General features: G+C 40.8%; 1 protein-coding gene across 3 annotated transcripts in view; it reads right to left on the bottom strand.

The window, feature by feature from the left end:
- chchd3a (coiled-coil-helix-coiled-coil-helix domain containing 3a) overlaps positions 1 to 23,579 on the bottom strand; it is a 203,861-nt gene that overhangs the window by 39,019 nt on the left and 141,263 nt on the right. For all 3 annotated transcript variants that reach the window (XM_034163454.1, XM_034163455.1, XM_034163456.1), the window contains exon 7: positions 6,837 to 6,907. In XM_034163454.1, the coding sequence (XP_034019345.1) occupies positions 6,837 to 6,907 (71 nt within the window). The remainder of the gene's footprint in view (positions 1 to 6,836; positions 6,908 to 23,579) is intronic.

Below are 23,579 nucleotides of genomic sequence, written 5' to 3'. Positions count from 1 at the left end.
GATGAATATGTTAGTTTAAATGAGTCAACACCCCCGAGTCACACTAACTGTCAGAATGCTCGTAGCACGGGCCGGGGCGGAGGATTAGCAGCAATCTTCCATTCCAGCTTATTAATTAATCAAAAACCTAGACAGAGCTTTAATTCATTTGAAAGCTTGTCTCTTAGTCTTGTCCATCCAAATTGGAAGTCCCAAAAACCAGTTTTATTTGTTATTATCTATCGTCCACCTGGTCGTTACTGTGAGTTTCTCTGTGAATTTTCAGACCTTTTGTCTGACTTAGTGCTTAGCTCAGATAAGATAATTATAGTGGGCGATTTTAACATCCACACAGATGCTGAGAATGACAGCCTCAACACTGCATTTAATCTATTATTAGACACTATTGGCTTTGCTCAAAAAGTAAATGAGTCCACCCACCACTTTAATCATATCTTAGATCTTGTTCTGACTTATGGTATGGAAATAGAAGACTTAACAGTATTCCCTGAAAACTCCCTTCTGTCTGATCATTTCTTAATAACATTTACATTTACTCTGATGGACTACCCAGCAGTGGGGAATAAGTTTCATTACACTAGAAGTCTTTCAGAAAGCGCTGTAACTAGGTTTAAGGATATGATTCCTTCTTTATGTTCTCTAATGCCATATACCAACACAGTGCAGAGTAGCTACCTAAACTCTGTTTTAGAGTATCTCGTCAATAGTTTTACATCCTTATTGAAGACAACTTTGGATGCTGTAGCTCCTCTGAAAAAGAGAGCTTTAAATCAGAAGTGTCTGACTCCGTGGTATAACTCACAAACTCGTAGCTTAAAGCAGATAACCCGTAAGTTGGAGAGGAAATGGCGTCTCACTAATTTAGAAGATCTTCACTTAGCCTGGAAAAAGAGTCTGTTGCTCTATAAAAAAGCCCTCCGTAAAGCTAGGACATCTTTCTACTCATCACTAATTGAAGAAAATAAGAACAACCCCAGGTTTCTTTTCAGCACTGTAGCCAGGCTGACAAAGAGTCAGAGCTCTATTGAGCTGAGTATTCCATTAACTTTAACTAGTAATGACTTCATGACTTTCTTTGCTAACAAAATTTTAACTATTAGAGAAAAAATTACTCATAACCATCCCAAAGACGTATCGTTATCTTTGGCTGCTTTCAGTGATGCCGGTATTTGGTTAGACTCTTTCTCTCCGATTGTTCTGTCTGAGTTATTTTCATTAGTTACTTCATCCAAACCATCAACATGTTTATTAGACCCCATTCCTACCAGGCTGCTCAAGGAAGCCCTACCATTATTTAATGCTTCGATCTTAAATATGATCAATCTATCTTTGTTAGTTGGCTATGTACCACAGGCTTTTAAGGTGGCAGTAATTAAACCATTACTTAAAAAGCCATCACTTGACCCAGCTATCTTAGCTAATTATAGGCCAATCTCCAACCTTCCTTTTCTCTCAAAAATTCTTGAAAGGGTAGTTGTAAAACAGCTAACTGATCATCTGCAGAGGAATGGTCTATTTGAAGAGTTTCAGTCAGGTTTTAGAATTCATCATAGTACAGAAACAGCATTAGTGAAGGTTACAAATGATCTTCTTATGGCCTCGGACAGTGAACTCATCTCTGTGCTTGTTCTGTTAGACCTCAGTGCTGCTTTTGATACTGTTGACCATAAAATTTTATTACAGAGATTAGAGCATGCCATAGGTATTAAAGGCACTGCGCTGCGGTGGTTTGAATCATATTTGTCTAATAGATTACAATTTGTTCATGTAAATGGGGAATCTTCTTCACAGACTAAAGTTAATTATGGAGTTCCACAAGGTTCTGTGCTAGGACCAATTTTATTCACTTTATACATGCTTCCCTTAGGCAGTATTATTAGACGGTATCGCTTAAATTTTCATTGTTACGCAGATGATACCCAGCTTTATCTATCCATGAAGCCAGAGGACACACACCAATTAGCTAAACTGCAGGATTGTCTTACAGACATAAAGACATGGATGACCTCTAATTTCCTGCTTTTAAACTCAGATAAAACTGAAGTTATTGTACTTGGCCCCACAAATCTTAGAAACATGGTGTCTAACCAGATCCTTACTCTGGATGGCATTACCCTGACCTCTAGTAATACTGTGAGAAATCTTGGAGTCATTTTTGATCAGGATATGTCATTCAAAGCGCATATTAAACAAATATGTAGGACTGCTTTTTTGCATTTACGTAATATCTCTAAAATCAGAAAGGTCTTGTCTCAGAGTGATGCTGAAAAACTAATTCATGCATTTATTTCCTCTAGGCTGGACTATTGTAATTCATTATTATCAGGTTGTCCTAAAAGTTCCCTAAAAAGCCTTCAGTTAATTCAAAATGCTGCAGCTAGAGTACTGACAGGGACTAGAAGGAGAGAGCATATCTCACCCATATTGGCCTCTCTTCATTGGCTTCCTGTTAATTCTAGAATAGAATTTAAAATTCTTCTTCTTACTTATAAGGTTTTGAATAATCAGGTCCCATCTTATCTTAGGGACCTCGTAGTACCATATCACCCCAATAGAGCGCTTCGCTCTCAGACTGCAGGCTTACTTGTAGTTCCTAGGGTTTGTAAGAGTAGAATGGGAGGCAGAGCCTTCAGCTTTCAGGCTCCTCTCCTGTGGAACCAGCTCCCAATTCAGATCAGGGAGACAGACACCCTCTCTACTTTTAAGATTAGGCTTAAAACGTTCCTTTTTGCTAAAGCTTATAGTTAGGGCTGGATCAGGTGACCCTGAACCATCCCTTAGTTATGCTGCTATAGACGTAGACTGCTGGGGGGTTCCCATGATGCACTGTTTCTTTCTCTTTTTGCTCTGTATGCACCACTCTGCATTTAATCATTAGTGATCGATCTCTGCTCCCCTCCACAGCATGTCTTTTTCCTGGTTCTCTCCCTCAGCCCCAACCAGTCCCAGCAGAAGACTGCCCCTCCCTGAGCCTGGTTCTGCTGGAGGTTTCTTCCTGTTAAAAGGGAGTTTTTCCTTCCCACTGTAGCCAAGTGCTTGCTCACAGGGGGTCGTTTTGACCGTTGGGGTTTTACATAATTATTGTATGGCCTTGCCTTACAATATAAAGCGCCTTGGGGCAACTGTTTGTTGTGATTTGGCGCTATATAAAAAAAATTGATTGATTGATTGAGTTTAGCACTCTATTACATTTATAAACACAGGATCAGCCCACCCGCGTTGCGTTCAATGTGACAGGTAAAATCTACACCTCACCCAGCGCATTGAGCTTCCCCACCAAAGAAAACCAACGTAAGTTTTGTTTTCACATAAAAATACAGCAATAAGTGTCTTTACAATTTAAAAAAATAAAGATTTGCATGTACACATTGTCTTTAAAGCAGACACGCTAACTGTCAATTTATGCTACGGGAGCTCATCTAGACAGAACACCCGCCTGACTGTTGCAAACACACAACAGACAGGAACTAACATGTATGATTTTAGGGTTTCCAATGTTTTTGACTGTTAAACTTTACTCACTTTACCAAAAAAAAAAAAAAAAAAAAAAAAATTAGCAGACTGAAAATTAGCGGAATTAAATTTAGCTGATGGTAATTCATCCTCTGGTGATTTTCAAAGTTAGCTGAAAAGCTAATCCGCTAACAAAAAAGTTAGCTTTCTAATTAGCGGTTATTGGATTATATGAACTGTGCCCACCACTGGTTGTTGGTCTGGAAAGGTTTGAGAAAGACTGATTTAGAACAATTCTCACACTAATGATTACAGTGCATTGGGGGGGTGCACACAGCACATTTTAAAATAGAACTTCTCCATCCATCTGGTTGATTCTGGTGTCTGCAATTTTGCCTTTGTCTTACTCTTGATATAAATTTAACCCTAACTCTTAATCCGTTTTGGACAGTAATGTATGTGAATATGACTTAAAATAAAAAAGGTACTGCACTCTTAATTTATTTTCATATAAGCATGGTCTCATGCTTAAGTGTTAGGCTTGAGACCAGAGGATCCTTGGTTCAAATCCCAACCTGACTGTAAAATCACTAAGGGCCCTTTGGGAAGGTCCTTAATCCCGTTGTTGCTCCCGGTGTGTAGTGAGCATCTTGTATGGCAGCACCCTGACATTGTGGTGAATGTGAGGCATTAATTTAAAGCGCTTTGACCGTCTGATGCAGATGGAAAAGCACTATATAAATGCAGTCCTTGTTACAAAATAATGGCCATTCCATCCCACAGCAATCCAGAGGTATCCAGAGCATCGTTGATCAGATCTTATTAAGTTTAGATGATGTAAACTAAAATGTCAAATCTATTTAAAACTCCAAAAACTCCATAACTCTTGACTGGCAGTCTTGTCTGCCCCCACATATCGCTGCTTTGAATATAATGAACTAAACACGGCATCAACACCGCCACTAATAAACCCCAGGAGGACCACTGCTGTCTGCATTGGTACCGAGTGGGGAAATGAAGACATTCTAATAAGAAAGATGTCATCTCCCACACTTCATAACATCCTCACATGAACGTATCAAATGTTAATTCCATCAAGTACGGATAGGGCGAAGGCTCCTTTATCTCTGGGGGACATTTGCAACTTTGAGGAACTCAAAAGCCATTGTGATTCCAAAAAAGAAAAAAAAAATCTTTTTATTATTCAACAGAGGCCAGAGGTAAGATCTTATCTGTGCAGAGTCTTTGTCATTAGAGTGAGTGAGTGAGTGAGCTCTGAGCATGTTCATGAAAACACCCTCAATCATAAAGATGCAAAGAAACATTTGCCATTCCACAAACAAAGCTGGTGCAAACACGCCCCATTATAATCATTTAACCCTCCGTTCCCCTCATCGCGTCCCTGCACTCGTCTTGTTGCACCAGACCTTCCTGCCATTTCATTAACGCACAAACTCACAGCCCCTCCCGCCGCCTCTCTGCCATTCGAATCCAGTCTCGGCCCTGCTAATGTACCCCTATAATCCAATCAGACAGTCACAACTGCTCGTTCAAAGGCCTATGTCACATGACTACCCGCATGTTAGCCTGGCGCTCGCAGTTAGCACTGTCATTTTGTACTAATGTGATTCAAGCCCCACCCCCACCCCCCGTAATGCAATTTGGGCATTCTCAGCTCGAGCTTCCTCGAGTCTAGTGCTAAACCCCCGTGGGCTAGGCTAATCAGTTTTCAGCATTTCTGAGGGAGACAATGATTCCAGTGTTCGTGCTAGCTAATGACAAGCTAACACAATTAGCCTAGCCTCCCTGGAGAGGAGCGCAGAAGCAGGGCCTTTTCTTGCCCCACCTCCTGCCGCCTCCTCATCCACTTTCCCTACATTACTATGGAGCCTAATGGCCTCTTATTACAAAGACAGATGGAACATGGATGGGAAGGGATTCGGCGTCTTCTTGAGTTTCATCGATGTGTTGGAGATGTGTTACAGCTACGGCATCGTAGATGCTTTAAATGACCTCATTTACCAATAGCTTTGACAGAATAATCATTCTTTACACTGTCCAACACTGGAAGATACAGACTTTAAGCAACATGTACCAGGCAGAAGAGCTGACAGTGTATTTGTTCATAGTACTGTCATGTACTGAAGGCAAAACGTAGATTCCAAATATCAATAAAAAAAAAAGCAAGTGCAAAACAACTGAAACTTACAACTCAAGACAAGAAAGGATGTCAACACAATTTTGGGGGGGAAGTCACCAATTCCGGCAACAACTTGGGAAAAACTACCAAGTTGATCTCAAGCTGGTCTCATAAGGCCAAAACACTCCAACTGTGTAAGAACAACTGTCAACTTGATATATGCGATTAGGATCATCAGTGAACTGCATCAGCATCAACTCGTGTACCAATTAATTGAGTTAATTCAACAGCGTCATTTGTCCACATGGACTTCAAATGTTAAAGGAATGCACAACGGTAAGAAGGTACCCCTGGAGACAACCAAATAAATAAAATGAACACCTACTGGGTGACAACAAAACATTTTAAAAACTAGAGGGCACTCAAACATCACATGAATCGCCATCCCAGAAAGAAGGTGAAAGTCACCGGTAAATTTCTTTGAAATTCACAAATATCTTTCCAGGCAGGTCGACTGCAAGGTGTATTTGAAGCTTTCACATAATTTTATGAGTAACTTAAAAAGGGAACAGTGAAAATCTCATTTTTGTAGTGGAGCTGTAAACTGACAGACCATAAACTGAATAGCTTCCATTTGTAGATTAAAAGAAACATTTTACAATTTTATGTTTCCAACCCACTTTTTTCAACATTTTCTGATGCTTTATGGACCGAAACCATGAACTGACTGAACCAGAAAACAATCAACAGATTAATCAACAATGAAAATAAAAATCCTAATTGGCTGCAGCCTGATACAATAAGTCACTTTTGTGTGTGTGTGCGTGTGTGTCTCTTAGGAAGAGGCGAAGCTGAGTGCAAGAACTTCTTCCATACTTTTCCCCAACCCACAGATGTCCTTTTAATTTGCAGGACTTCACATAGATGTCTATATTTTGGCATTTTTTACAATTCTGTAAAACAAACACTTTTTATGGCAAGTTATTTGAATACAGCACTGAAAGTTATTGTTAAAATTTATCGTTATCATTTACTAGCAGTCGACTGATCAGTAAATAAAAGATTAATTGGACAATTGATTAATCAAGAAAACTAGCAATAGATTAATCTAGTACACTATTAAGCATTCGTGGCAGCAACACTGTGAAGGCACTTGTGCAAAAAAAAAAAAGAAAAAAAAAAAGTATAAAATGTTGATAAGCCGAAGAGTTCGATCTACCTTGGATCGACTATCGCGACTTACCTGAATTTGGCGTTCACTTCGTCTGCAGCCTTGTGGTAGCTCTCTGTGGTGGTCTTGTAGAATTCTGCACTCTGGAAAGAAACAGAGAGAAAACAAAATGCCACTGAGTGAGAAAGACAGCAAATCTGACTGCAGTCTTTCATAAAAAGACCAATAATAATAATAAATCCATCCAATTTATTCAAACCTTCTCTACCTCAGCTTGAAGTTATTTGGGCAGAAATAAAAACTGACACTTCTTTACGGTTCAGAATTGATATAAGATTTCCAACAGTGCAGCCCATCTTAAAAAATCTGCTGCTCACACTCCATTAAAGTTTGATGAAGCAGTGCCACAGAGCACGAACAAACGCATGCTAACTTTGCTGACGACGCTGTATGCAGATGACACATTGCTGGTCTGTCAATGACTCTTTCAGTACTTCTCATGTGGAGCCATTTTGTTTACGTCCTTCTGAATGTGTGGGTATATGTTATTGTGTCGCAAAAGACTGCTGTAATAGCAGGAAGCAAACCTGTGAGGTCAACGGGTCGCCAGCCAACCGCGTATACATCAACAGCCGCAATCCCCTGGTGACCAACGGCAAATGAACCAACAGCAGGCACACTCAACCCGAATCACCTCCTCAAACGCCGCCGTATAACTGAGCTCCTACAGCTTTTACATCACTCTTGGAAGACCCGTTTTGTCAATCCTCCATGGCTGTTACGCGCATTTACGACAAAACGGTGAGAGGCCGGGAAGTGTGATGGATGGCTTGACAGAGGAGTAAGACATTTAATCCAGCAGCAAAATTAGACATGGGCCACAAATAACGATGCCTCCCTGTGGAGGATATTAATACTTGCAAAAAATTAAAAATATCATCTGCTGGCATTAACGCTGAGAGATGACATACACTCACCGACCACTATATTAGGTACACCTTGATAGTCCCAGGTTGGACCCCTTTTTGCCTTCAGAACTGCCTTAATTCTTCGTGGCATCAATTCAACAAGGTGTTGGAAACATTCCTCAGAGATGTTGGTCCATATTGACATGACAGTATCGCGCAGTCGCCCATTCAACCAGTCTGTCCATTCTCCTCTCACCTCTGACTTCAGCAAGGCATTTTCATTCACACAACTGTTGCTCATTGGAAATCTTCTGTTTTTTGGACCATTCTTTGTAAACCCTAGAGATGGTTGTGTGTGGAAAATCCCAGTAGATCAGCAGTTTCTGAAATACTCAGACCAGCCCGTCTGGCACCAACAGCATCACGTTCAAAGTCACTTCAATCCCCTTTCTTCCCCATTCTGATGCTTGTATTGAACTTCAGCAAGTCGCCTTCACCACGTCTAGATGCCTAAATGCACTGAGTTGCTGTCATGTGATTGGCTAATTAGCTATTTGTGTTAACAAGGAATTGAACAGGTGTACCTAATAAAGTAACCACTGAGTAGGACATTTTAAATTCATAAACATGCATGCCTTGACTAAGAGATTACACAAGGAAGTGCTTTTAGAAAACGTAGGTTCCAAACAAAACCAGAGTGAGATAGCCCGCAAGGTGACTCAGGGTTACAAAAGGGTAGCCAAAAGAAGTCCACATCATCTAGCTCTACACCCGTTAGGCTACGGTTAAAAATGGACCACATCATTTCAGTGGTGGCCACAGTTCAACTAATCTGCGAGCAGCTAATTAGCAAAGCTAACGTTTTAGTCACGGATTAGCTTTTTAGCTAACTTTGAAAGCCATTAGCAAAAATTTAAAATTGCACACACCTGGTAAACTTTTCCAACAAGTTTAATTGTCAAAAAAGTCTACAAACACTTAAAATCGCAAGATTGTTTTTGGAAGTAAGCAAAACTGACACATCGCATGAAGACATGATTAATTAGAAAATTAAAATTGTTGTAAATGTGCATTTTTATTTCTTATCCTATCAATACGTGCCATCTGTACTGTGAATAAACAGTGTGTTGACTGCAAACTACTGTTTAATTTAATTTGTTAATTTAATCGGATTTTGGCAGGCTGGCCCTTTTTGGGTACCTCCATGTTTATGCTTCAATATATCAAAAAATCCAGCTGTTTATAGGTCTGTTTTTCCAGGTTTTATCACAAAAAACAAACAAACCCAAGAACAAAGCCAAATTCATACAATAAAAGTTAACTGTTAGCGGTCAAATTAAGGATTAGCCCTTATCAAAGCAGACTTGAAGGTTGGCTGTGTCCACCACTGCTTAATTTAAAGCTTAGTTAAGGACTGAGAATAACCCTGAGATCACAAAAGAGTGTCCTGGAAGCTCAATACCTTGCATGTGTTACAGTGACAGTAAAATGTGACAAATGTGAGTCTTTCTGGTCCCATTTGTCTTACCTTAACCACCAAGCAGGGAAGACATTCATCACAGTTCAGAAAAGATCAATATGAACGAACTGTGTTGTTGAAAAGATCAATAGTCATGCGTAGTTGAGCTAAAAGAAGATGGGATATGACAATGCTGACAAAAGGTCTCGTATAGTTTTGAGTCTCTTTATTTGGATGTTCACTGACACTGTAGGTGTAGAAAACATTCAAACCCCCAGTTTTCCTTTATTTCCTTTATATAGCGCAAAATCACAACAGAGTTGCCTCAAGGCACTTCACACAGGCAAGGTCTAACCTTACCAACCCCCAGAGCAACAGTGGTAAGGAAAAACTCCCTCTGAGGAAGAAACCTCAAGCAGACCAGACTCAAAGGGGTGACCCTCTGCTTGGGCCATGCTACAAACATAAATTACAGAAATAATTCACAGAACAATTCACGGACGAATATAGAATTGCTGTTGGTGCACAGGACAGGAGGATCGCCAACACAAACACAACTCCCATCTCTGGATGGAGCTGCACCTTAAACAGAGAAAAAACAGAATCAGGCATCAGAAAGACAAAAAATACTGTATAATTTGCCAGCATTAATCAACAAGAAAAAACAGAAGAAATACTAAGGTGATCGCCGGCCACTAGCCCTAAGCTTCATTAAAAGACCCAGAATTTAGGTGAAGTTGAGGCCGCGGCCCACTTCAATTACTAATAACATGAATTAAAAGAGTAAAAAGTGTAAAACAAAACTGCACCAGTATGCTAGCCATATGAAAGGGAAAATAAGTGCATCTTAAGTCTGGACTTGAAAGTCTCCACAGAATCTGATTGTTTTATTGATGCAGGGAGATCGTTTTATTGACGCAGGGAGATCATTCCACAGACCAGGGGCACGATAAGAGAAAGCTCTGTGACCCGCAGACTTCTTATTCACCTTAGGGACACAAAGTAGTCCTGCACCCTGAGAACGTAAAGCCCGGGCCGGTACGTAAGGTTTAATTAGGTCAGCTAGGTAGGGAGGTGCCAGTCCATGAATAATTTTATAGGTTAGTAGCAGAACCTTAAAATCTGATCTCACTGGGACAGGAAGCCAGTGAAGAGACGCCAAAATGGGTGTAATGTGGTCAAACTTTCTGCTTCGTGTCAAAAGTCTGGCTGCAGCATTCTGAACCAATTGGAGACCCTTAATGCTAGACTGCGATAAACCAGAAAATAGAACATTGCAGTAGTCCAATCTAGAAGAGATGAACGCATGGATCAGGGTCTCAGCATCAGCCATAGACAGGATGGGACGAATCTTCGCTATATTTTGCAGGTGGAAGAAAGCAGTCCTAGTAATATTTCTAATATGGAGACCAAAGGACAACGAAGGATCAAAAATTACCCCAAGGTTCCTCACTTTGTCAGTGTGATGTATGACACATGAGCCTAGGCTGAGTGTTAACTGGTCAAATTGATGTTGATGTCTCACTGGACCAAGAACCATCATTTCAGTCATTTCAGAGTTTAAAAGTAGGAAGTTTCTAGACATCCAACTTCTCACTGTTGCAAGGCAATCTTCTAAGGATTTTATGTGAATGAGATTACCAGCAGTTATCGCCATATATAACTGAGTATCATCTGCATAGCAGTGAAAAGTAATCCCAAAATGCCGCAATATGTGCCCAAGGGGTGCTATATAAAGGGAGAAAAGCAGGGGGCCTAAGACAGACCCCTGAGGAACCCCAAATTTCATGTCACTAAGGTTAGAGGTAGTGTTACTGTACAAAACACAGTGAGAACGACTGGTCAAGTATGACGTCAGCCATGCAAGGGCACTCTCAGTAATCCCAAAATGATTTTCCAGCCTGTCAAGTAGAATATGATGATCCACTGTATCAAATGCAGCACTGAGATCTAACAGCAACAGAACCGTAGTGGTGTCCGAATCCATTGTAAGCAGAAGATCATTCACCACTTTAGTGAGCGCCGTTTCTGTGGAATGATATTTTCTAAAAGCAGACTGCAGCGGCTCAAAGAGATTATTCTCAGTAAGATAGTCTACAAGCTGCCGTGACACCACTTTTTCCAGAATTTTAGAGCAAAATGATAGATCTGATATCGGCCGATAGTTTTTCAATACACTAGGGTCAAGATTAGGTTTCTTAAGTAATGGTTTAATCACTGCAGATTTTAAACGTTTAGAAACAGATCCAGAAGTTAAAGAAAGATTAATAATTTCCAGCACAATCAGCCCAAGAGTGGGCCACAGGTCCTTAAACAGTTTTGTTGGTATAGGATCAAATAAACAGGTTGTGCTTTTTGCTGACGTTAAGAGTTTCGTCAGCATGTCTAGAGAGATACCATCAAATTCTGCAAATCTAGGTAATACCTCAGTAGTGGCGCCCACCTCAATAGCAGGGTGTAGTGGCTGGGTTAAGGCATGCTGGGATATGTTCAACCTAATGTTATCTATTTTCTTCTCAAAGTAATCCAGGAAATCTTGTGCTGTAAAAGGAGAGCGAACTACAGGTGGTTGTCCATGAATAAGTGTTGCCACCGTGTTGAACAAGAACTTTGAGTTATGCTTGTTTTTGTTGATCAAATCAGAGTAATAGGTCCGCTTTGTAGCCAATAGTGCATGCTTATAGTCTAAGATAGCATCACGCCATGCAAGGTGGAATACTTCTAATTTTGAACAACACCATTTCCGTTCTAGACCTCTTGCTTTATGCTTGAGGTCACACAGGTAATCACTGAACCAAGGTGACTGCGATTTGGGGAGCGCGGTTTCAACACAGGTGGTGCAATCATGTCAAGTGTCATTTTGAGCACTGAGTTTAAACTATCCACAAGTCTGTCTTCTGACTGGGTATTTGTCAAAAGTGAGGCTAAGACATCAGGCAGTCTAGCTTCTAGTTCAGTCTTAGTTGAGGAGTTGATGCATCGCAGTAATGATAAATAAGGTTGTTGTTCCACTAAACACGGCAGTGAAACTGTAAACTTAATAAGTGAGTGATCAGACACCACTGATGTAAGACGCATGATGTCAATATTCATGACAGCAATACCATGTGCGAGAACCAGATCCAGGGTATTTCCACTAATGTGCGTCGAATCCTGAATGCATTGCCGAAATCCTAATGCATCCACAATTTCCATAAATGATTTGCAGAGGGGATCAGAAGGCTTATTTATATGAATGTTAAAGTCACCAATGATCAGAATGTTATCTGCTCTCGTTGACAAGTTAGAAATGAATGCACCAAATTCATCTAAGAATTCAGAATATGGGCCAGGAGGCCTATATACAGTGACAAAGTAATACGGCTGATTTTTATTCTTCTGACCTTGGCAATGCGTAATATCCTGAGGGGAGCGGAGAATCAGATGCTCAAACAAGTTATATTTGTGACCCCCAACCGCTAATAAGCTAAACCTAGATTTATAAATAAGAGCTACACCCCGCCTTGCTTCGCATCACGAGGGATGTGACTAAATGTATATGCTGGTGGGCAGGCCTCATTTAAGGGGAGGACAGTTGTAGGTTTAAGCCAGGTTTCACATAACCCAATCATATCTAAGTGATGAAGTGAGTTTTCCACATGCAATGTCAACAGATACATTTTAAGCACATTTGTCTCTGTAACATTTTATAATTTAGCAGATATGTGTACTGTCACCTTAACCCAACAGTCCACTGAGTTTAGAGATACCTTGTATATTCTTTCTTTTAAATCAACCATAAAGCTGGATGCAAAGGCCTACTCATCACTGACACCAATTAGATGAAGGATGAACATGAATGAAAACATCACAGGTCAATGCAATGTCTAAGAAAACTGTCTAACACCCCTATTCCACAGTGAGCGATTCTACTATGATCGCCCACCATCCAAAAAAGTGCAAAAATGGGATGAAATGGCTAAATCCGGCTTGCATCCTAACAGGCTGGTTTATAAAGCGGAGGCCTGGCACCTGACTGGCTTATAAAGTGCAGACCTGGCAACCTGCCTGAAAACAAAAGAAAGGGAGCTGCACCCTCGGCCAGAACTGCAACAAACGCTGCTTTGGCCCTCAAGGTTTTACCCCGATGGAGTACAATCAAACAAGTTTCAAGCCATAGTCACTACAAATAAACCGTTTAAAGTAGTCTGAATCCGACACTATCAACATCCGGAAGTTACGAACAATTTTAAGAATCGGGATAAAATTTTTGAACAGTTCAAAAATCGGGTCCGAAGTAAAATCTGGAGTTGATGATAGCCGTAACTACTACGTATACCAAGTTTGTTCAACATTGACAAAGATGGATCGAGAAGTTGCTATGATGCTTCAAAACGTTCCCCGAATTTACTATTCGGGATTAAATGGGAAGGAACGGTGCTCTGTGGAATAGACCTGTAAGACGTCTTGAAGTTTAATCAAAACCAACATGTCTTGTTGCTTCATCTTCAAGATATTTTGTCACTCATCCAAATAATTTCTTCAGCTGAAAGCAAAGCTAGAGTTACAGCCTACAGAAGAGTCGACAAGGAAAACTCGAATAAAAGGTCCTTTTAAAGTTTCTCTGGAGAGTTGTAAAGTATCTTTAATCCTCCTTGGAAGTGATGAGAGAATCACATTATGAGCCCGATTTACTAATATCCCAGATAACGAGTGCGTAATTGCACAGGCAAAGCAAACATGGAGACAACTTAGTGGTAATGTGGCGTAGACAGCAGGATGTCAATGAGGATTTTGGGCACATTAATGGCCGTAAGTGCGAAATTACAGTAACTCAGTTAATAATTATGCTGCGTTCTGCCGGTTGAACTCAGAGACAGACAACTGTGCCCTCTGTTCATAGTCAGCATACACAATTTTCTTTTTTTTTTGCGAGTGCACTGGTGTATGTGCACGTTTTTACACATGCAAACCCTTAGTGAATGAGGGACGATATGTTGCAGAACGGTGGTGTCTTGCATGTCCAATACATTGAAGCACGACAGTTGTAATGTCAAGTCTGGGATCACGTGCTGGGGTGGTGGATGTCCTCTGGGGATGCCTCCACCTCTCCAAAATAACCATCTATCTACCACAACAAGGTGAAATATGAACATTCACTTGGCGTAAAGTAGCTAGATGAATGGATAAAGCGCAGACTGCAGACTTTGGTTTGAATCCTGCTCAGGCAACCTGTCTGTGTTGGCGGACAAGACACCTAATCTGCAGTGTCATTGTCCACTCAGCTGTAAATGGATGCCCGTCTTGCCTGGGGAAGTATCCTGCATCAGCCTGGTGTCCCATCTAGGTGTCACGCTTTACCACATACACAACACCACAAACTGCCTTGAATCCTGAAGGGCAACCACCCAAGCAGACTCAGAGTCAAGCCTTTTGGGTCCTAGTGGTTCCTACCCTACCATTTAGATGTGAGACTTGGACACTAACCAGTGACCTAAGGGAGAGACGGGATGTTTTTAAAACTGGGTCTCTTTGGACGATCCTTGCGTATCACTGCAATGACTTTCTATCAAAGAAGTCGCTACTTCAGGAGCCTAAGATAAGTAGGACTTGAACTGTGATGGAGTGTCAGGTTCGACTTCTTGGCGGTAACATCTCGGTTGGTCTACTCCCATTTCGTCTACTTCCCATTTGGTCTACTCCCAGTTCGTCTACTCTTAGAAATGTAGAGTAGTGCCATTTCGTCTACCGTTGTATTTTCCTGATTTTTTTCTTAATCATTTACACGATTTTGAATTATAAGAGGCTGTAATGATTACAGTGGGGTAAAAAGTATTTAGTCAGTCCCTGATTGTGCAAGTTCTCCTAGTTAGAAAGATGAGAGAGGTCTGTAATTTTCATCATAGGTACACTTCAACTATGAGAGACAAAATTAGAAAAAAAAAAATCCAGGAAATCACACTGTAGGATTTTTAAAGAATTTATTTGTAAATTATGGTGGAAAATAAGTATATGGTCAATAACAAAAGTTCAACTCAGTACTTTGTAACATAATCTTTGTTGGCAATGACAGGGGTCAAAGATTTCCTCTAAGTCTTCACAAGGTTTGCACACACTGTAGCTGGTATTTTGGCCCATTCCTCTATGCAGATCTCCTCTAGAGCAGTGATGTTTTGGGGCTGTCGCTGGGCAACACGGACTTTCAACTCTCTCAAAAAATTTTCTATGGGGTTAAGGTCTGAAGACTGGCTAGGCCACTCCAGGACCTTGAAATGCTTCTTACGGAGCCACTCCTTCGTTTCCCGAGCGGTGTGTTTGGGATCATCGTCGTGCTGGAAGACCCAGCCACGTTGCATCTTCAATGCTCTGACTGATGGAAGGAGGTATTGGCTTAAAATCTCATGATACATGGCCACGTTCATTCTTCCCTTAACACAGATCAGTCGTCTTGTCCCCTTTGCAGAAAAACAGCCCCAAAGCATGATGTTTCCACCACCATGCTTCACAGTAGGTATGGTGATCTTGGAATGCAACTCAGCATTCTTCTTCCTCCAAACAGAACAAGTTGAGTTTTTACCAAAATGTTCTATTTTGGTTTCATCTGACCACATGATATTCTCCCAATCCTCTTCTGGATCATCCATATGCTCTCTGGCAAACTTCAGACGGGCCTGGACACATACTGGCTTAAGCAGGGGGACACACCTGTCACTGCAGGATTTGAGTCCCTCTCTGCGTAGTGTGTAGCCTTTGTTACTTTGGTCCCAGCTCTCTGCAGGTCATTTGTCAGGTCCCTCCGTGTAGTTCTGGGATTTTTGCTCACTGTTCTCATGATCATTTTGACCCCACGGGATGACATCTTGCGTAGAGCCCCAGATTGAGGGAGATTATCAATGGTCTTGTGTGTCTTACATTTTCTTACACCTGCTCCCACAGTTGATTTATTCACACCAACCTGCTTGACTATTGTAGATTCACTCTTCCCAACCTGGGGCACATCTACAATTTTCTTCCTGGTGTCCTTCAAAGGTCTTTGGTCTTGGCCATGGTTGAGTTTGGAGTCTGACTATTTCAGGCTGTGGACAGGTGTCTTTTGTACAGATAATGAGTTCAAACAGGTGCCATTAATACAGGTAACAGGTGGAGGACAGAAAAGCTTTTAAAGGAAGAAGTTACAGGTCTGTGAGAGCCAGAAATCTTGCTTGTTTGTGGATGACCAAATACTTATTTTCACTATAATTTACAAATAAATTATTTAAAGATCCTATAATGTGATTTCCTAGAATTTGTTTTTCTCATTTTGTCTCTCACAGTTGAAGTGTACCTATGATGAAAATTACAGACCTCTCTCATCTTTCTAAGTAGGAGAACTTGCACAATCAGGGGCTGATTAAATACTTTCTGGCCCCACTGTAGATAAACCAAAAATACCCCCAATTTTCAAAAAAATGTTTTATCAGAATTTTTATTTAGGGTTAGCATGGAATTTCTTTTGTATTTAAATCAGTTGCTATATTTAAAGTCAATATTACTCTTTTAGTTTATTTAGAAAGCTAGGTTTTAGGATAGGTAGAAGTTCATTTTGTAAATTTCATGCAAAAAATAAAAACTATCAACTAAAAGTTGAATTTTAAGTTTCATTTGCATAAAAATCCAAAATAAAATGGGAGTAGACAAAATGAGATTTATGTATTTTCCTAAGAGTAGACAAAATAGGAGTAGACCAACCGGGAATAAATCTTTTTTGCAATGTGGTGTGTTTTTCTATGCATGATCTAGAACAGGGGTGGGCAATCATGTGCCATGAAGGGCCAAGCCACTGCTATCAATCACCTCAGCAGGTGACTTCATTGACGATCAGGTTTAATGTTCAGGCGAGAAGTTCATCACCAACCCACCTGTTGAGGTGATTGGTTGCAAGTAAAACCTGCAGTGTCTTAGCCCTCGTTGCCCACCCCTGATCTAGACCATACAGTAGGTGCCTGAATGTTGAGGATCCCATGGGCTAGAAAAGGCCAAGGACACATCCACCCATCCATCACTCCTCTGTGGCAGATGCAATAGTTTAAACTTATACAAATGTATTAATACCCCAAACAGACTCCAACCTCGGCCAATTTAGAAGCAGATAATTGCATGAAGACCATAATCACAAAGTCTTCTCAAAGTTTAAGTGCTAACTTGTAACCACATGCTGTATCAGTGTCCGTTTGGCCTTGAATCATGTGGCTTTGAGTGCAGACAAAGAAACTGTCAGGGGTTAAAGAAAATGATTTAAAAAAAGAGGGGCTTATTTGTAGATTAAAAAAAAGACGAAAGAGCGATTCTGGGGGCTACTAAAGATGAAGAAAAAAAAAGACGACTTCTGGCTGCTGAGATTGAGTCATTAGAGAGTCTGGCTCTCTGTTCAGAATACTAACTGTAAGGTAATAATACCTGTCTAAATGGCAGCACTGGCACTAATCAGCACTCTAATCCAGCTCGGAGGACAAAAGCCATGTGTGAGTGATTGCAGGACTACTTAAAATCTGCACAAACACTAAAGTACTGACAAAATCATCCATGCGTATCCTGATGGCTAAATACAAATAAACAAACGGTCTCACGCGTCTCAGAGTAATTTGTGTGATTACTGAGTGGTCTGAAATTGCTGATTTCTTCCTGTTGCACCGATAGATTGAGAAAGCAGCTCTGACCTTTTAGTAGCCCGCCGAAAAGAGACCCGTCTCACTTTGGCCAAGAACGTTCAATCAATAGTAAATTTCCTACTACAAAAAAAAAAAAAAAACCCCTGAACTCCAAACACACAAAATTAAAAAGAAAAACATTTTGCGAATAACTATCTAGCAATTTTTTGCTACTTGACCGCGATAACTGCATCGCTGGAATCCGACACAAACAGACTCAACAAGCTCATCAGGAGAGCTGACTCTGTCCTGGGGGTTGAGCTAGAGTCTGTGTACTAGGGGAGCTATGACCACTACCTTTGCACCCCCCCAGGACTAAACCAAACCAACTTTTTTAGGTTGCTTAGATGACCCCAAAACACAATCAGGATGTTCCAAAAAATAAAAACTGGCCTCAAGACAGTTAGCCAAGATGGCCGCCAAAATGGGGTTTTTCACTAAAACACCTTTAAACAACATATAAACAACTTAAATATCACAGAGATTCAAAGGGAATACCATTGCAGGTCACAGCAAACTTATTTGTGCCTAAACTAAATTCATTCATGGGTTTAAGATTCAAAATGGCGTCCAAAATGGCCGCCAATACACCCTTATTAAAATACATAGTAGGAAGTTGTTTATATGTTGTTTAAAGGTGTTTTAGTTTAGAAAAAAAAACTATTTTGGTGGCCATCTTGGACGCCATCTTGGGGGGTGCAAAGGTAGCTCCCCTAGTAGTGGTGGAGATGTCAGAGAGGAGGACATCTCTTGCTTGCCTCTATTGGTGGTTGGCTCTCACTGCGGTATTGTATCACTTCCTGTTCCGGAGCACAGCGGTGTTTTTCTGTATCTGTTAGCTGTTTAATCTGCGCAGTTAGATTGATCTAGTTATCTAGATTACGATTTGTTTCCCAGTGTAATCTTTACGTGCCTTAACTAAAGCACTCCTGCTGAATCACCTCTAAATTATTTACACATTATTCACTTTGCGTGTTTTTAGGAATCCGCTAGCTTAGCGTAGCTACTAGCTCTTAGCCGATTTAGCATGGCGGCTTCTCCTGTCTCTCCCGCACTTTTCTGCTCTGGGTGTGAAATGTTTAGTTATTCCTCGGCTTCCTTTAGCAGTAACGGTACTTGTAATAAGTGTAGCTTATTCATAGCTTTGGAGGCCAGGCTGGGCGAATTGGAGACTCGGCTCCGCACCTTGGAAAATTCTACAGCTAGCCAGGCCCCTGTAGTCGGTGCGGACCAAGGTAGCTTAGCCGCCGTTAGTTACACCCTGGCAGATCCCGAGCAGCCGGGAAAGCAGCCCGACTGGGTGACTGTGAGGAGGAAACGTAGTTCTAAACAGAAGCCCCGTGTACACCGCCAACCCGTTCACAATTCTAACCGTTTTTCCCCACTCGACGACACACCCGCCGAGGATCACACTCTGGTTATTGGCGACTGTTTTGCAAAATGTGAAGTTAGCGACACCAGCAACCATAGTCAATTGTCTTCCGGGGGCCAGAGCAGGCGACATTGAAGGAAATTTGAAACTGCTGGCTAAGGCTAAGCGTAAATTTGGTAAGATTGTAATTCACGTCGGCAGTAATGACACCCGGTTACGCCAATCGGAGGTCACTAAAATTAACATTAAATCGGTGTGTAACTTTGCAAAAACAATGTCGGACTCTGTAGTTTTCTCTGGGCCCCTCCCCAATCAGACCGGGAGTGACATGTTTAGCCGCATGTTCTCCCTGAATTGCTGGCTGTCTGAGTGGTGTCCAAAAAATGAGGTGGGCTTCATAGATAATTGGCAAAGCTTCTGTGGAAAACCTGGTCTTGTTAGGAGAGACGGCATCCATCCCACTTTGGATGGAGCAGCTCTCATTTCTAGAAATCTGGCCAATTTTCTTAAATCCTCCAAACCGTGACTATCCAGGGTTGGGACCAGGAAGCAGAGTTGTAGTCTTACACACCTCTCTGCAGCTTCTCTCCCCCTGCCATCCCCTCACTACCCCATCCCCGTAGAGACTGTGCCTGCTCCCAGACCACCAATAACCAGCAAAAATCTATTTAAGCATAAAAATTCAAAAAGAAAAAATAATATAGCACCTTCAACTGCACCACAGACTAAAACAGTTAAATGTGGTCTATTAAACATTAGGTCTCTCTCTTCTAAGTCCCTGTTGGTAAATGATATAATAATTGATCAACATATTGATTTATTCTGCCTTACAGAAACCTGGTTACAGCAGGATGAATATGTTAGTTTAAATGAGTCAACACGCCCGAGTCACACTAACTGTCAGAATGCTCGTAGCACAGGCCGAGGCGGAGGATTAGCAGCAATCTTCCATTCCAGCTTATTAATTAATCAAAAACCCAGACAGAGCTTTAATTCATTTGAAAGCTTGACTCTTAGTCTTGTCCATCCAAATTGGAAGTCCCAAAAACCAGTTTTATTTGTTATTATCTATCGTCCACCTGGTCGTTACTGTGAGTTTCTCTGTGAATTTTCAGACCTTTTGTCTGACTTAGTGCTTAGCTCAGATAAGATAATTATAGTGGGCGATTTTAACATCCACACAGATGCTGAGAATGACAGCCTCAACACTGCATTTAATCTATTATTAGACTCTACTGGCTTTGCTCAAAAAGTAAATGAGTCCACCCACCACTTTAATCATATCTTAGATCTTGTTCTGACTTATGGTATGGAAATAGAAGACTTAACAGTATTCCCTGAAAACTCCCTTCTGTCTGATCATTTCTTAACATTTACATTTACTCTGATGGACTACCCAGCAGTGGGGAATAAGTTTCATTACACTAGAAGTCTTTCAGAAAGCGCTGTAACTAGGTTTAAGGATATGATTCCTTCTTTATGTTCTCTAATGCCATATACCAACACAGTGCAGAGTAGCTACCTAAACTCTGTAAGTGAGATAGAGTATCTCGTCAATAGTTTTACATCCTCATTGAAGACAACTTTGGATGCTGTAGCTCCTCTGAAAAAGAGAGCTTTAAATCAGAAGTGCCTGACTCCGTGGTATAACTCACAAACTCGTAGCTTAAAGCAGATAACCCGTAAGTTGGAGAGGAAATGGCGTCTCACTAATTTAGAAGATCTTCACTTAGCCTGGAAAAAGAGTCTGTTGCTCTCTAAAAAAGCTAGGACATCTTTCTACTCATCACTAATTGAAGAAAATAAGAACAACCCCAGGTTTCTTTTCAGCACTGTAGCCAGGCTGACAAAGAGTCAGAGCTCTATTGAGCTGAGTATTCCATTAACTTTAACTAGTAATGACTTCATGACTTTCTTTGCTAACAAAATTTTAACTATTAGAGAAAAAATTACTCATAACCATCCCAAAGACGTATCGTTATCTTTGGCTGCTTTCAGTGATGCTGGTATTTGGTTAGACTCTTTCTCTCCGATTGTTCTGTCTGAGTTATTTTCATTAGTTACTTCATCCAAACCATCAACATGTTTATTACACCCCATTCCTACCAGGCTGCTCAAGGAAGCCCTACCATTATTTAATGCTTCGATCTTAAATATGATCAATCTATCTTTGTTAGTTGGCTATGTACCACAGGCTTTTAAGGTGGCAGTAATTAAACCATTACTTAAAAAGACATCACTTGACCCAGCTATCTTAGCTAATTATAGGCCAATCTCCAACCTTCCTTTTCTCTCAAAAATTCTTGAAAGGGTAGTTGTAAAACAGCTAACTGATCATCTGCAGAGGAATGGTCTATTTGAAGAGTTTCAGTCAGGTTTTAGAATTCATCATAGTACAGAAACAGCATTAGTGAAGGTTACAAATGATCTTCTTATGGCCTCGGACAGTGGACTCATCTCTGTGCTTGTTCTGTTAGACCTCAGTGCTGCTTTTGATACTGTTGACCATAACATTTTATTACAGAGATTAGAGCATGCCATAGGTATTAAAGGCACTGCGCTGCGGTGGTTTGAATCATATTTGTCTAATAGATTACAATTTGTTCATGTAAATGGGGAATCTTCTTCACAGACTAAAGTTAATTATGGAGTTCCACAAGGTTCTGTGCTAGGACCAATTTTATTCACTTTATACATGCTTCCCTTAGGTAGTATTATTAGACGGCATTGCTTAAATTTTCATTGTTACGCAGATGATACCCAGCTTTATCTATCCATGAAGCCAGAGGACACACACCAATTAGCTAAACTGCAGGATTGTCTTACAGACATAAAGACATGGATGATCTCTAATTTCCTGCTTTTAAACTCAGATAAAACTGAAGTTATTGTACTTGGCCCCACAAATCTTAGAAACATGATGTCTAACCAGATCCTTACTCTGGATGGCATTACCCTGACCTCTAGTAATACTGTGAGAAATCTTGGAGTTATTTTTGATCAGGATATGTCATTCAAAGCGCATATTAAACAAATATGTAGGACTGCTTTTTTGCATTTACGCAATATCTCTAAAATCAGAAAGGTCTTGTCTCAGAGTGATGCTGAAAAACTAATTCATGCATTTATTTCCTCTAGGCTGGACTATTGTAATTCATTATTATCAGGTTGTCCTAAAAGTTCCCTAAAAAGCCTTCAGTTAATTCAAAATGCTGCAGCTAGAGTACTGACAGGGACTAGAAGGAGAGAGCATATCTCACCCATATTGGCCTCTCTTCATTGGCTTCCTGTTAATTCTAGAATAGAATTTAAAATTCTTCTTCTTACTTATACGGTTTTGAATAATCAGGTCCCATCTTATCTTAGGGACCTCGTAGTACCATATCACCCCAATAGAGCGCTTCGCTCTCAGACTGCAGGCTTACTTGTAGTTCCTAGGGTTTGTAAGAGTAGAATGGGAGGCAGAGCCTTCAGCTTTCAGGCTCCTCTCCTGTGGAACCAGCTCCCAATTCAGATCAGGGAGACAGACACCCTCTCTAGTTTTAAGATTAGGCTTAAAACTTTCCTTTTTGCTAAAGCTTATAGTTAGGGCTGGATCAGGTGACCCTGAACCATCCCTTAGTTATGCTGCTGTAGACGTAGACTGCTGGGGGGTTCCCATGATGCACTGTTTCTTTCTCTTTTTGCTCTGTATGCACCACTCTGCATTTAATCATTAGTGATCGATCTCTGCTCCCCTCCACAGCATGTCTTTTTCCTGGTTCTCTCCCTCAGCCCCAACCAGTCCCAGCAGAAGACTGCCCCTCCCTGAGCCTGGTTCTGCTGGAGGTTTCTTCCTGTTAAAAGGGAGTTTTTCCTTCCCACTGTAGCCAAGTGCTTGCTCACAGGGGGTCGTTTTGACCGTTGGGGTTTTACATAATTATTGTATGGCCTGCCTTACAATATAAAGCGCCTTGGGGCAACTGTTTGTTGTGATTTGGCGCTATATAAAAAAAAAAATTGATTGATTGATTGATTGAGGATGTTGAGGAAACTGCTCAGCATCCTGGACAACACCTCCCACCCCATGTTTCAGCCACAGACTGAAACCATCAAGGTGCGCCACAGGTCTTTTCTATTTGTGGCAGACTGTATAATTCATCCACCATCTGCAGGATAAATACAAAATGAACAGCGTTATTCAGTTACTCCAGCATTATGTGCAATATTGTCAAACATCTTGTGCAAATGCCGTCCAGTCATTTTGCATAAATTTGTTGTACATATTGTTAAGAGAAAAAAAAAAAAAAAAAAAAAAAAAAAAAAACTTTGTTCACCTTTTACTGATTCGGTACTCAGGCAAAATAATTTTCTTCAGGATAAATAAAGTCAATCTCATGTTACCTTAACCTCGTGTGCATCAAGTAGCTC

This window comes from Thalassophryne amazonica, chromosome 22, assembly GCF_902500255.1.
Source record: "Thalassophryne amazonica chromosome 22, fThaAma1.1, whole genome shotgun sequence".
NCBI classification, from domain to species: Eukaryota; Metazoa; Chordata; class Actinopteri; order Batrachoidiformes; family Batrachoididae; genus Thalassophryne; species Thalassophryne amazonica.
This window is presented reverse-complemented; position numbering and strand designations above follow the sequence as displayed.